Source organism: Mycetomoellerius zeteki, unplaced genomic scaffold (genome assembly GCF_001594055.1).
Source record: "Mycetomoellerius zeteki isolate Tzet28-1 unplaced genomic scaffold, Tzet1.0 scaffold228, whole genome shotgun sequence".
Taxonomy (NCBI): Eukaryota; Metazoa; Arthropoda; class Insecta; order Hymenoptera; family Formicidae; genus Mycetomoellerius; species Mycetomoellerius zeteki.
Genome location: NW_017257203.1, coordinates 2,348,161 through 2,363,444, shown reverse-complemented (window position 1 = coordinate 2,363,444; position 15,284 = coordinate 2,348,161). Strand labels below are relative to the sequence as shown.

At 32.4% G+C, this 15,284-nt stretch overlaps 1 protein-coding gene across 3 annotated transcripts in view; it reads right to left on the bottom strand.

Annotated features, from left to right (window-relative positions):
• The window catches only part of Syt7 (Synaptotagmin 7), a 175,727-nt gene that overhangs the window by 111,949 nt on the left and 48,494 nt on the right, over positions 1 to 15,284 (bottom strand). For all 3 annotated transcript variants that reach the window (XM_018449026.1, XM_018449029.1, XM_018449027.1), the window contains exon 3: positions 7,378 to 7,619. In XM_018449026.1, the coding sequence (XP_018304528.1) occupies positions 7,378 to 7,613 (236 nt within the window). In that variant the 5' untranslated portion in view covers positions 7,614 to 7,619. The remainder of the gene's footprint in view (positions 1 to 7,377; positions 7,620 to 15,284) is intronic.

Here is a 15,284-nt window from a genome sequence, read left to right as displayed (position 1 = left end):
ATCCATAAAACAAGATGTAGGCTATTATATTTTTGTCTATATTACTCATTTCTCATATATTTTATATTATTGTTACTAAATATTGCCTGTATTAACTAATAATGTAAAATATTGATGAGGTACGATTTAGGCGACCAGTACGCATTCGGCAACTCTCTCCTATACAATTTACGATAAGATTTTCAGAAGACGATTAATCCAGATAGAAATTAAGGTTATATTAATCATTAAGATTAGTTCCGTTAAAACAATAATAATCTTATAAATGAAATGTGTGGAACAATGATTTTAGTTAAGAAGATAAGTACTTTGGAAAATGTGGGTAATACACTGTTAAATCTACAGTGTCAAATTTAACTTAACGTGAGTCGCCACTGCTCCTACTCAATCATATCGTTATTTTATATTAAAATAATGGTTATATTTGACACTATACAGTGTCAATTTGATACTGTATAGTGTCAAATTGACACAATATAGTATCAAATTTAACTATCGTTTTCATAAAAAATAATGATATATTTAGTAGGAGCAATGGCGATTCACGTTAGGTTAAATTTGACACTATAGATTTAACAGTGTAGTATTATAATGTTTGTCTGTGTGCTCAAAGTTAAAATAATTTATAGCAAAAATTAAATAACTTACTTTTACAAGTAACAGATTATAATAAATTTTATTAGAACGCATCAAAATTCTGTCATCTATATGGTATATCTCTTTAGCTCTTCTTTAAAAACATGATATTTCTGGCAAATATTTGAAAAGACATAGTAAACAGCGAAAAATTATTCATATAAGATATTCGAGATACCTTCCACAGTTCCAATTTCTGCCTGTAGCTTTTCGCTAACCATATAAATTTCATTTTTATTCGTATTTGATTCGAGCTTTTTGTCAGTGCTTCCTATAGAGTTTATTGTCATATACCGGATCGTGTAAATTGGCCAATTACTACCGAAAAAAAGGCGGCCATTACGCTTTTATATGCAGATTTAAGGTGCACGCGATATGCTAATTAAGCACAAAGTTTAGAAATAACTTGATAAAAATGCGAAATTTATTACGAGCTAGGAATGTCGTGTGTGTCTTATAGACATTTTCGCTCGTATGTTCGACAATACGGAAACATCCTGATGCTTTAAAATGCTTTCACGAGGTTTGAATTTGTCTTTTAGGTATGTAGATATTGGTTTATTTGGATTCAACACGATTTGCACACGCATTCCTGATTAAACGCTAAGCAAAATAATAAGATTAAATTCTAATCGCATGATTTATTTTGAATAAATTCGCGAATAATAGTATACAGTAAAAAGATAGCTGAATCATTACATTCAGAGAATTGAATAGAAAATTCCTAAGAACATATTTTTAAAGATTCATCACGCTACAAGAAAAAAATCATAATATAATGCATGTATTTTCGTCATCTCAGTTTGAGTGGCACATAAATGATTTGTATTACGCGGTCATATTTTGACAATACTAAACAATGTGTTCAAAAAATTTGGAGAAAATTCGCACATATAATTTAAACTGTCTAGACAATTATTAAATTTGTCAAAGAAATTAAATATTTTATTACAACTAAATATTTTATGTTAATAATTATTTTAACAGAAATAATAAGATATTTTACATTAAAAAATTTATAATTTCACAATGTGTAGGTATAATAAAAAACTTGTTCAAGCATATATTTTAGACTTCAAATTTTTAAAGATAAATATACAAAATAGTTGCCTTAATACGAATAATATGATAAGAAATATTTGCGTGTTTGTGTGTGTATATATATATATATATATACTATAGAAGCTTCTCAAAGAAGCTATCAAATAAGTTTCTTTTTAAAGTCCATTTGCAAGTTTGTTTCTCTGTTGCTGGAAAAGTAATTGAAACTTCATATCCCCGTTCTCCACTTCTATAACCATCGGTTTAAAATTTTAGGGAAAAGAGTTATTTTATTTATTAAAGTAATTTTCTAAAAATTAAAAAAATTTAGGACAGTATAGATATGAATAACTCAAATGCTGTTTAAGAATTAATAAGCAGACGTCTGGTCCGTACCATTTAATGCAAAGAATCAAATATGTAGAAAACGATCTAAAATTTATCTACGAGTCTGTGAATTAATTTCAGCATCACCGAATTACATGATCGTTAAATTTGTCTGCAAGGCCCAATTGTATCGATGTAAACGTCAATGCGTTGCCAGCTTGTAACTTTTCTTTACAGGATCACCGTTTTCCCTGGGCTAAAAGGTGACGATACAAGACGACGACGTCACGAAGTGCTTTAACGGTCACAAACACAGCTTAACCGCAAACCACCGAAGGGAGTTGCAGGCCTATTTCGGAGGAGATGTACGAGTATCCGAGATTGATTCGAATACGACTACAGCCTCGTGTGTACATGCACACACCACGTACAACTATTCCATCGCTTATACGTCACGGAAAACTTAACGGAAAAAAAAAAAATAAAGAAAGGTAATACACGGCAGATTTGCCCGATAGAGCTTCGCTGGGTTAGAGGAGACTTGTTTTCCAGAATTTTCCATTCAGAGCCACTGAACTATCCGGCATTCGGCCTCTCGCTGAAAGAACTCTGCTCGATTTGCGGATGCATCGTTGACGTTTCCATTTTCGTGAATAGCGGGCGTTCGCAGTTCCCGACGAAATCCCTCTTGTGGTTTAGCACCACGGTCGCGCTTGGAATCGATTCTTATTCACGCTCGCGCTACCAATCGCGCTGATCTGCTCGTCGATAGAAAATTTCGTAAATCCCTGTCGAAGGTTTCGAAGAATACTTTTGAAAATCAACAAGCGAATTCAAAACGGCGCACCAATTTGGATGAAACAGCGGAGGTGATAATTCAGTGATGCGCGCACAAGTTTTCAGGTTCCTCCGGGAGAACTATGGTACTAACGATCATAACAGCCCAAACTACGCCGAAATACTAATGCGCCGCTATTCGCACTGTACAAATAAATCACCGTGTTCTACTGATTTCCCTGCAGTCGAGGTGTCGCACGAGTGCCGAGTTGCATAACACGTCATCATCCGTATTTTCCATTCATGAATATGGAGAATTAAAAGAACACGTGGGATTACGCGGAAAACTCTGTTAATTTACTACATATTTCTGGATTAGTCGCTAAATTGTAACTGTTTTTCTTTTTCTTACACAAAAAAGGAGAAATGCGTAACGTGCGACGTCATTCATACAAATTCACGCGACGTCATTCATACAAATTCACGCAACGTCTCCGTCATGCTGAACTCGCTGTTACAGAAGTAATACTCGGTAAAATGAAATTCAAAAACAAAAATATCGTTTCGCAAAGGGGAAGTAGTAATAAAAATATTTGTTGCTCGTATTTATAGAAACTGAGTAAATAATAAAATTTGAGAATAATTTCTGCTTTTTCGATCAGCTATACCGTTATTTCCCTCGAGCTATTCATACGACGCGTTTTGTTCCGTCGCGATTTATATTGGAAAGCACGAGAATAAACGTCACAACGCATTTCTAAAACGCGCATACACTCGGGGCCACAATCTCGACAGCCATTGAAAATTGTATATTGCCACATGCATTGTTTTTACCTTCTGTCGTGGAAAATTCCGCAGTTACTCGCTTCCCGGACCAAATCGTATGCAAATTTCTTGATAATCGAATCGCCAATACGATTAGAATGGATTACTGTCTCTATTTCCACGTTTAATACTCTCTCATTGATATTTGGCATAAAACCGAATATATATGCAGATTGCGACAATTTTCTGATTTTTTATGCGTATACTGCTTCTCTTATGAAAATATAAATATTCCACGCGTTTACAGCACTGATATAAAAGAGTACTCTCTCTCTCTATACAAGAAAAACAAACTAGCAGGAAAAAATTAATAAATTTTTTTCCGTTTTCTCCTGCATTTCCATTTCCACATGTAAAGCGGTAAAAATTTTAAACGCTTATTTATTTTACAAGTTTATTATTGAGATATGTATAAGCGATAGAAGAAATGAAGTTTCAATCATCGCTATTTTGCTGTGAGATAACCGGTTAAAAATGTTTTAATACAATGTTGAAAAACCTCGGTTATTTCTGTGGATATCGAGATATTCATTAAACAGTTTTTTGTTCGTTTGAAAATCGGAGAATAGCTTATCGCGGGCGTTATTCAATGCAATACTATACAGAAGAATGGAAAGTCTGTACTTGTCAATCATACGGTTACGCGCGCGTTTGACAATATCATATACGCGTATCTCATATCTAACGGAGAAAAATATAAACAGAGAAACATCAGTTGGAGTAGTCATGAAAAGCAAGTTACGTGAATGGTTCGCAAACGATTGTTCTATCTGCTTCATATAAACGTCGAGAGGGGCCCAGCTCTATTTAAAGAGTTCAGCCAAATGTCCATCAAGAGATGGAATTACAAAGGACTGCCAATCTACAATGGAGGGATGGACTTGCGCAAGTAAAAGCTTTCGAGCAAATACTAATATTTAAATTTCTTAATATCTCTAATTGATAGCTGACCGTTGAAAAATAAACAGTGAAATTAATGAAATTTGCATTATAACCAAATGTCGACAGAATTATTATACTATTTTGAATCCCCTAAAAATTATTTAAGAGGAAAATATTGTTAAAATGTTAGTTAGCGAAATTATTAGTCTCTCTATAGTTCGTGTAGTTGCATATATATTGTATTATATAAATGTTTTTAATTGGATGATGTTTAGAAGCAAACGTAACTTTGTGATAACATTGAATTCGATACCAATGGTCGAACAATTAAAAACTAATTCTAAGCTAGTATTTAACTCTTGATACACACGATGGATCATTCCCGAGCATTTTTTTTTCTTTGAAATACTAGGAGCACCTGGCACTAAATAATCTTTATCCTTTCCTTCATTTTTAATCATAATTTTATAAACACTTTCTAAAGTTGTTAAAATGTATGAAAGAATCACTTAATAATTGTTGTATACTCGTCAAAGTAATAAAAATTAATCCGAAATGCGAACAATTCATCATGAGTAGTAAAGGAAATAAATCATCGTGTGTATTAAAGATTAAATTTTTTAACATCTTTAACAGACAGTAGCGCGTATACGGTCCTCAAAAAAATAAACCACAAGATTAATGGCTATGTTTATACCATGCACTTAGTCCGCGACCTATACGATAGGTGTCTATGTTTAACCTACAGGATAAACAAGGACATTTATTGTATAGGCCGCGGCCTAAATGAAAGGTGTAAACGTAGCCACAGACATTCTAATAGAAATGTCAGCAAAATTATTGCTCCTTTCTTGGATCATTATCAACTATCTAAAACTTCGTATATTTAAATAACTACATCAAAAACATGTTAACAGATTATATAAGAGAAAAGCATAATCATCATGCATAATCATGTATACAGTGAATGTCGAAAATATGCGCAAATCTTGGTGCACATTTTCGAGGAATTATTTGCATGAAATTCGTTTAATGCCGTCTATTTTGATATATGTGTACATTTTAATATAAGTGTGTGTGTGTGTGTGTGTGTGTGTGTGTGTGTGTGTGTGTAATATAATCCTTCAAATATTTTTATATGTATTACACAACATATAAAAATTATAAACAGAATTCTATCTTGATTTCTGACACGAATTATATCGTCTAAGTGGAGCGTTAAATTTAAAAATTCTCAGAATACTTTGATTAAAATTCATTGTAAACGATTTATATTAGAATTCAAAATCTATTACAATGTTATATGATAAAAAACTGAAAGAATCAAAATGCAACATAAAATGTATATTAAAATATAGACTCATATTCTGAAATGCATGTAAGATTATAAATAGAAATTTACTCTGAAATCTAGTTACTACGAATCTTAGATTGTCTAAAACGGTCTTACGAAGCATAATCTAATAGCAGTAAATTTGATCAACCCAAGAATATATTTGTGCGATTAATAGAATAGATTTGTGTCATTAAAAATTCTTGAGCAAACGTCAATATTTAAATTTCTTAATTGCTTCAACAGATATAGTCCGCTATCAAAAATAAAGCACAATAATAATAGTATATTAACTGTATAATACAAACGTCAACAAAATTGTACTAAATAATTAACTCCCCTAAAACGTTCTCTAAAATGTCAAACAATTTTTGCCAAAAATGTGTACTTTACACAGTTCACAAATTATAAAAGACAAAATCATAATTACACAATGCTGTTTAATAGCGAGTTTCAAACGCTTTATCTCGGCACATACATAGTTCGTAAAGTTACGTAATAATCAGAAATTCACAGAATCAAATAATATTTCAAAGCGAACATTACCTAGCTGGTAATAATGCCAAGTTTCGCTTTGGCTTTGCCATACTAAGCGATGTACGTAACGAATTGGGACCTCTTGATTACTCGACTAGAAATGGTAATAAACGACCCTCGTAATGAACGATCCTCGTTACGAATGTAAAGTACCGTTGGGCGATATAAACGATAATGTTCGTCAATAACGTTCCGCTGGTACAACCATTTTGCAGATTTCCGTTATTCAGGCTCGAGAAACGGAAGATCTCTCACAACGAAATTCCATCGTCGATAACGCTTTTACCGGTAAAACGAACTTACCGACGGGCAATTCCGCTGTTGATACTCAGACAGGTCTGACCGTCTGACTAATATTTGGTTGTACTACTACGTTGAATTGCCATTCGTTGCTCAGACAATAATGAAGCGACCTACGAGCTTCGCACATAGAAAACGTTCGACGATAAATCGTGCACTCGATTGTGCGAGGGAATAAACACGAAATTGTCTTCAATAGCATCGCGACTGCTGTGTCGCTATAAAATATTATTTCATCTTCGTTTAATGAAACGAATGCCACAATGAAGATACTCGATTTTGTGCGATAAAATAGAATGAATGACGTCCTTAGTTACTCGTAAGAAGAACTCAAGATTAATGATACTCTTTGTCAAGTTGCGAATATATTGTGGTATCTTCAAGTGATTTAGGACACCGTCAACAGCGACAAACTTGCGAGCAAATAAAAATAACAAACGCATAACAATTGCAGTTTGTTTACTTTTCATTAAAGTCAACGTAAAATATATTCATTTATTCTTACATAAACTTTGAAATATTGCATCGCCACTAGTGACTGCAGTATATAAAAGAAAAGATAAATAAAGATAAAAAATATAAAAGATATCTGTTTATTATTATAGTATTCAAAATTTCCTTGAAAGAATACATTTTTATAGAAAATTGACTAAATTCAGAGCTGGACCGTGACATTACCTGCTCAATTATTTTGATAAAAAAGAAAAATTCGCACTTACCCAAGAGCCTTCGTGCTGATTAGAGGTGTCTTCAGATTCAGAAAACCATTTTTCTTAGTAGATTGTTGTTGGCTCGAGCCGTCGCCATTATCGTTTTGGTCCTCGAGATCGTCGTCCCGTTGCTTGGACTTCCTGGCGCGTAGATAGAGCCACATTGCTAATGCGAGTCCTACTAGAATTGCGAGAGCACCGATTGTTCCGAAAACTGCTGTCAGGATGACGTCACGGCGTTCCATGCCCACCTGGAATGCATAAGGAAGCGCAAATCGATTGAGAGACGGACACATTTACATCATTCGTGTCTGTATCATTGCCTTCGTCTGTATCACTCTCTTGAGACACGAAAGGCAAGCTGACGGATCGAAATAAACGATTAAGGCCCAGTTTCACAACTCACGGTTAACTCTTAACCCAGGTTCAATTTATTCCTCATCTCTTTCCAATTCTAGAACTGGGCCTAAGTTTCGTAACTCGCGCTCAAGATGCGAAACAATCTGTCGTCTTTTTACGGTCGTTGCCGTAAATTTCGTGAATAAAAAGTAACGAGATGTTACCACGTTTGTACGCGACGTACAAACGTATAAGAGACAAGGGCATCATCAACCTTATAAAAAGAAACGACGCTGTAAACTCAACGAATATAAAGACGCGGGACTTTTTTTGAAAGAAAGAAAGAAAGAAAGAAAGAAAGAGAAACAGAAAGTGTCTTAAGGATGTTTTCTTGCGACAACGAGAGTATATCTTTTGTTCTAATGACAAAATCTCTCTCCGGCATAGCCGAGCATGTCCGAAAAATTCATTTGCAGATTTCGCACGTAGTGGTGCTACGAGTCCGCCGTAGCCAAGGCGAGCCCGGTCAATACGGAGTACACCTTAACAACGGTACTATACATGCAGTCCCTCAGACTCAATAGTCGAAGGAGGTATCGCGTTAGACGTTACGCCCATGAACCCAAACCGTCCTGTCATTCCATGCACGAATGAGATTCAGCCTTAGCAATTTGTGGTATCTACACGTGCACGCGCGCAAACTATTTCGGCTAAACCTCGGCCGTGGCGTAGATAGGCCACGTACGAGATAAAAGGACTCATATATATTTCGATCGAAAGATACCCGATTGATTGGGACACTCCTGAATGCCACTATCTTGATCGGTACATTGTGGCATGTCGGGTTTTATGTCAATACGTCAATGCAAAAATGATAAAATATCACTGTTTCACGCTTTCAAATTATTCGCTTTCATCATTAGATTAGTTTTTATTACTTAAGTATATCATATTTAAATCGGTGAAAGTAGAAAGGATATACGAGTTTATGTTTGTTCGAAAATAAGTTTTTCTTCTTATTGATCTTAAAATATGCTTTGAATGCAAATAGGCTTGTTCCAAGCTGCTAAGTGCCTAAAGTAGACGTTGAAAATGAGAACGAAAAGAATGCATTGCCCTTTTATTTAAATATCAAATTCTTTATAGTTTTCAAGCAAAATGATAATGTAATTTCAAAGATTTTGTATTATGTTTTGGAATTTTGTTCAATACAAGGTGATCTCTTACATCAGAAATATTATAGTTTACCATAGATTTGATATTTTTGAAAATAAAGTATCTGTAGTAGCATACTTTCTTTTCGTTAACGTTGAGTCCAAAAGAATATAAATAAAAAATTTTTAATTTAATACATTGAGAAAAAATTTTGATTGAAAACAGACGAATCAGAAGATTCTGATCATATCAATCAGAATTCTGGTTATCTCAACTAAAATTATAATAAATTCAACCAAAAAATTCTGATTTGTTTATTTTCAATCAGAATTGCAATTAATGCAACTGGACTCTTTGTTCAGTGTAAACGATCATTTTAGAAACCAGAAATGTCAAAAATATTATTGAATGTTATTTAAATTCCCAAAAGTAATTTTGTCAGTTTTTTCAATGAAACTAAAACAATTTTTTATTAATACTAAAAAATTTGACAAAAAAGACTCGTGTCCTTTTTATACTCACTGATTTAGTTACATCTTTAAAAAAAATAGGTATAAAAGTAAAAGTAAAAAGGAAAAAAATTAATTTTATCTTTTACACATTCCAACAAAAGTCTCAGAAAATCTTAGAAAATGCACTGTTGAGTAATTCAAAAAGAAAATTACAAATCAGTTGGTTTGATTGTTTTGCAATTCTAATGTTATAACGAAAGTTCTCTTATTAAATGCATACTTTTGGAATCTATAATAAATTACTCTAAGCATACTAATAATCTTCTCGTTTTATACACGACAAAAATAACCTTAATAATGTGCGTAAATTTTCTCCTCTAATCCAAAATGAATGATCACTTTTGTCTAAGGTGGTTTCATCACTCTTAGGATTAAATACCCTTTTATATTCAAGAGATGTGTTCATCCCTTTACACGGTAAAATCAAAATATAGCCTCGGTTCTCGTTAGTAGGTATTCCATAAATTAGTTTCGCTTTATCTCTTTAAGAGGATGACACGAATACAAAAAATGTATAGAACGTTCTAGAGGAAAGCTTCAAGATTTCGCTGTTAATTATTTAAGCGCTCCGAGTGGGAAATGTTATTGCATCGATTTGATTCTGTAAAATTTGAAATAGCATTTACAATTTTCCCGACAACATAATTACGTACAAAATTAATGTATAATTAGAAACTCGATGTCTCCTCTCGGGACACCGTCTCGCTCGTGTCGCATGTGTCCATAATTTATACGCATTATGTGCAACGACAGGGTAAAAACCATGGATTAAAACAAGCAACTCCCATATTTTAGTCTCAAGAATGTAGCATACTATGGTTCTCTTTGTAATGTATGCTTTTTGAGTTATGCTAACGTGCTACTAAACGTACGACGAGCGTTCTCGATTTTCCACGCGATATAAACCCTCAGCGTCGATCAAACACATTTCCTCCCCTACCCCAGAAGCTTATGATGAAATATGTAATCAATGTCTTTTCCACGTGACTATACATCATCACATTTACATAATAGATATAAATTCATATAAATTAAACTCCACTTCTTACAGAAATATTGACAAATGTTGAATACAGACAGGAAAAAGGTATGCGATAATAATGCAATACAGCACTGCCTCATTAACGTTCAGGTCGTGTTTCAGTAGCAAATGCGACGAAGCCGCATCGCGGAATGAAAAGCAGTTCACTCACAGAAGAGGTTACTATTTAAATACGTTACGTCACGCATCCCATCGAAATGCGATTATCGGTCGACAAAACGATCAGTTGCGAACGCAGAAAATACAGCGTGATCAATCAACGTGACTAATCAACGATGGCTTTCAGGCAATTTTAAATGTGCACAACACACACAATTGGCATTTTCGTCCGTTAAAAGCCGATGAATTATTGTACAGAGGATGTCCTGCGGCTGATGCGGCTATTGTACCGCAGCGATATAAGTAAGTATTATGTTATCCATATATTATAAATGTTTGATTATTTTAGCATAAAAAAACTTTTATAAACTTTTTTGAATTTCTTTACAATAACTTCAGAAGTGATAAAAATGCATCTATATAAAATATGGGATAATTTTATATTTTAGATATTTTCATATAAATTCTTGATTTTTTTAAATAGGAAAAAAGTGAATCCACCATATAATAGATAAAATTTTATTTTCTTGATATAAAAAAGTGTAAACAACAGCATAAAAAACTTTACACGTAGTGAAAAGTTATATAGAATAAAATGTCCACTTGAATTGAACAAAGAGGATTATATATATTAAATGTGTGAATGCAAAGGATTAAGCACACGGCGCATCTCGTTTTGTTGAAAATTACACCGCGGATTACGATAAATGCTGCAACGTGGTTTACAATATTGAAAATTGCATTACACCATGTAAAAAGATAAAAATCTGCAATGGCTTTATACGTTAAGGATTTATTCATACAAATCGTAAAGAGACTGAAATGTAGAAACCATCCATAATCAATATCAGAAAACTTCGTGTATTAAAGTATACACTAAAGACTGTTTGATCAAAGAAAGATGATATTACGTTCTGGAGAACTTATTACATATGTATTACATTTCATAGTAATTCTTAATGCTTGAGTATAACATCACAAAGCGCCTTATAAATGCTTTCAATTTCATGTAATGGAAAAAGTTTTCGTTGTAATTTAAATACCGTTTTATATAAACTCATCCAAAAATAACTTTTATCATAAGTTAATTATTTATTTTCAATTAAAATATCTTTATGAGATAGAAAAGAAGTTTCTTTCTTGTTTTGTATGTTTGGATTAATAAGAAAAGTGGGCGAAAATGTCGGTAATAGTTTCCAGCAGATAAAAAGCTTTTAAAATGTACAGTTTTAATGAATTAAACTTAAAAAATATAAAAGATGCAAGTTTCATCATTCATATATATTTATTAATAAAATACATCAGTTTAATGTTGATATTTGAGACGTATAAGACGGATTAAAAATAAATTTTTAGTGAGAAGTATTTTAGCATTACGTACATAAAACATTCAATAATAATAAAGTAACGAATAAAATAATAACCGATTAAAAAATGTTATTTAAAAAATTTATGATGTCTCGTCTGTAAATATATTTATTTAATGGAAGAGGTCCATTAAGCCAAACGTTATGAAGCACTATAATACCACAGTTTCATTACGTTACATCAATTGCATGTACTGCATAATTAAATGAACTTTGCTTGTGCAAATGTATTACTTACAAGTTTGCGAGCACGGACTGCTGGATCGACTGCTCTAGGAGGGCCATTGAAATTTGAATCCAGCTCCGAGAAGTATTGGCCCGCAAGTCCCATGTATACCATGTTTCCCTTCTTTGCGATATTAGAAACTGGTTTTTGTTAGTGAAAGCCTCACCTATGTTAATAACCCTTTTGAAGCTCTATAACTTCACTGAAGAGCATTCTGTCAAAGCTCCATCTTACAGCTAATTTATGCAGAACGAGATCGGAGTTACATCCCAGGAGAACACATAAAGTACAATATTTAATGAGAGAAGCGGATGTAGTCCTTTGATACAACCCATAATTTGAAAATTTATACACAAAAAAGGTATTACAAGATAACCAGTGCGTGTTATAAGCCAGATGGGATTATTTTTCTCTCATTGTTAGTTTAATAAATTTTTCAGACAGTTTGAGAATTTTAACAAGTAAGAATTAAGATCCGACCGTGTAAATGTACAACATACATACGTTTAAGAGCGCCAATAAGCAGTCAAAGTTAGATGTTATGAATAATATATATTCTTAATATTTAAATTTTTAATTATCTCACTTTAACAAGTGTTTCATCTTCTCTAATGATATTCCCGTCTGGTTGTCATCCCAGGTACATCCCAGGTAAGATTACTCACAACTTTCGTTGATACGCCACTGGGTCACTTTTCTAATTTTTATATACAACGAATAAATAATTCCGCTCGAGATGATGTAATGTTATAAAATGTAATTTATAATATTTCTTGGAACAAAATAACATCTCGCAAAAATTTTAAAAGACAAATTATTCACTTGAAAAGTTAGAAATGATGGATGATAACTCCGAGCCGTAGTCTTTATGAGATCAGGAAAACCGGGAGTGTCACAATATAGACAAATATTGCATTGTTGCGAAACTATCTTCCATTGTTGGAAAAGTAATACGACTACTTGGCAGATCGACAAAAGTTTCATGCCCATCAGTTACAACGATGTCGTAACTCTCAAAAATTTAGTGTATTTCAAAACTTTAAAATCCTATACCACGTATCAATACCAATATCCTTGACAACTTGGAGAACGTAGGACATAGAAAGAATATCAAAAGTAATACGCAAAAAATTTTATGTTTACTCGTTGAGTTTGGAAGATGAGCGTCGAGAGAGCTTCCGAGAATTTCTTAAAGTTAAATGAGATCGTTAAAATTAATCTTCGCGGTGGTTACGTCGTTGAGTATAAATTTAAGCTTCATTTAATACAAGATACTTGCTATTTTGTGAAAATATGATAAGTTCTTTGATATACCAAAAATAACTTTGCAAAAATTGTTGTTTTTTCTCAGTTTTAGTTCGCTCTTGATTAATAAAAATTTATTATCGTATACTTTAATATATTTTTGTATAATAGACCATTTGCGCAGCTTAAACTTACATGATTACTAGAAGCCTGATTAGTTCGTTGATATACGGTTTCATCAATTATGATTAGCAACGCAAATTACGTAACATAAAATTACTTTCTTAGTAATATGATCGAGACATAATAATAAGTCTTGGCGACGTTCGCACGAAGACTGTAATTTTGAATGTGAAAGCAATTAGATGTTTTTAATAAGCCGTCAAGTTCAGGTATAATAATCACCGAAACGAAAATAAATCACTGGCAATAATAGATAAGGCGCAGCGCAAGCGAGATTTTCTTCCCTTAAATCATTCCAGCACAATTCCTGGAATTCCATCACGGGAATAAGGGTAAGTTAAGATTCAATCCTAATTAAAGTTCCACCGCAAAGATTATGGTCTTCGGATTATCTCTCGAGCCGATGATTGCTCTCGTACATAGCAGTATTTACTTAAAACGTGTTTAAACTACTAAATTTAATATTTCCTGCTTAAAAAAAATGTAGTAAAACTTATAAAATAAAAAGATTACAAAACTAAGCGAAAATAGTGTGCTCGCATGTGTTTTACCCATGCGTCATAGATTTGCAGATTTAACCGCCAATGTGTGCATACAACTAAATTTTAATTAATTCAAATAATTTAATGTTTAACAAATTAACATTTATGAGAACAAATATTAGCATTATAATTCTGTCATAATCATTTTTTGTAATAATCATCATTTGTCATAACAACAATAATTAATTAAAAGTTCTCATTGCTTATAAAAGTATTTTTAATATTATGCAAAACCACTATAAAAATGTAAGGTGTTATAAAAATTGTATAATATTGACAAAAACTACTGAATCTTAAAAACAATTTTTGTAAACAATTATTGTTTGATAATTAAATTCAATATTTTACGTGATTTACACAAGATAAATGGAAAATTCAACCAATATTTATTATTATAAATACAATTTACGTATGAAATATCCCGAGAGAAGTGCGAACAATAACAAGTAGTAATTTCCTCAGTGTATATCGGATACCGATTTCAAATTATCACTGGGATTTTACAGACAAAAATAATATGAGATAAACTCTTTTCAAAAAATACCTTTATAACGTTGAAAATAAATAGGCACAATTTTGAATGTGTAAAATTTTAGTATCGAAGTGTATTTGAAAAATGATATCGCAATTTCTCATATCTTGGTACAGGTTGATAAATATATCTTAAATACACATTATGCACGGAGCTATATGAGGTTACAAAGTTATTGGAAAATAAAGGTTACGCAGTATATTCTTTGAAAAATGCCGTACACATGGAGTTATTGGACAACGGGTTTACGTAGTACATTCTTCGGAGATTGACATATCAGTTTCAATTTTTTCTTAAATCCCAAAGAGAACCGTATTTCTTAAAAATTCTTTTAAGTCACGATATTAAAAAACAATTCTTGAAAAAAGGCGGAATATTGCATGCAATTCTGTCTGCTATACGTTGATTTTTTTCTACTGAAATTTTTCTTATAAAAAATATTGTTAATAATTTTGAATAAAAAAAACACATACATACACATCAATTCATTATTTTAACAAGAAAAAAATGTTAAAAATTTCTGACGTAAATTTTCATAACATCTCGAAATAAATACCTCAAGGAAAGAATAATTTGAATGGTGATAAAACTCCTTGCTTTCTCAGCATCTCCGTTTCCGCGGACGGAAAAGGAGTGCAGAAATGTGTATCTGACAATGAGAGCAATCACTCACT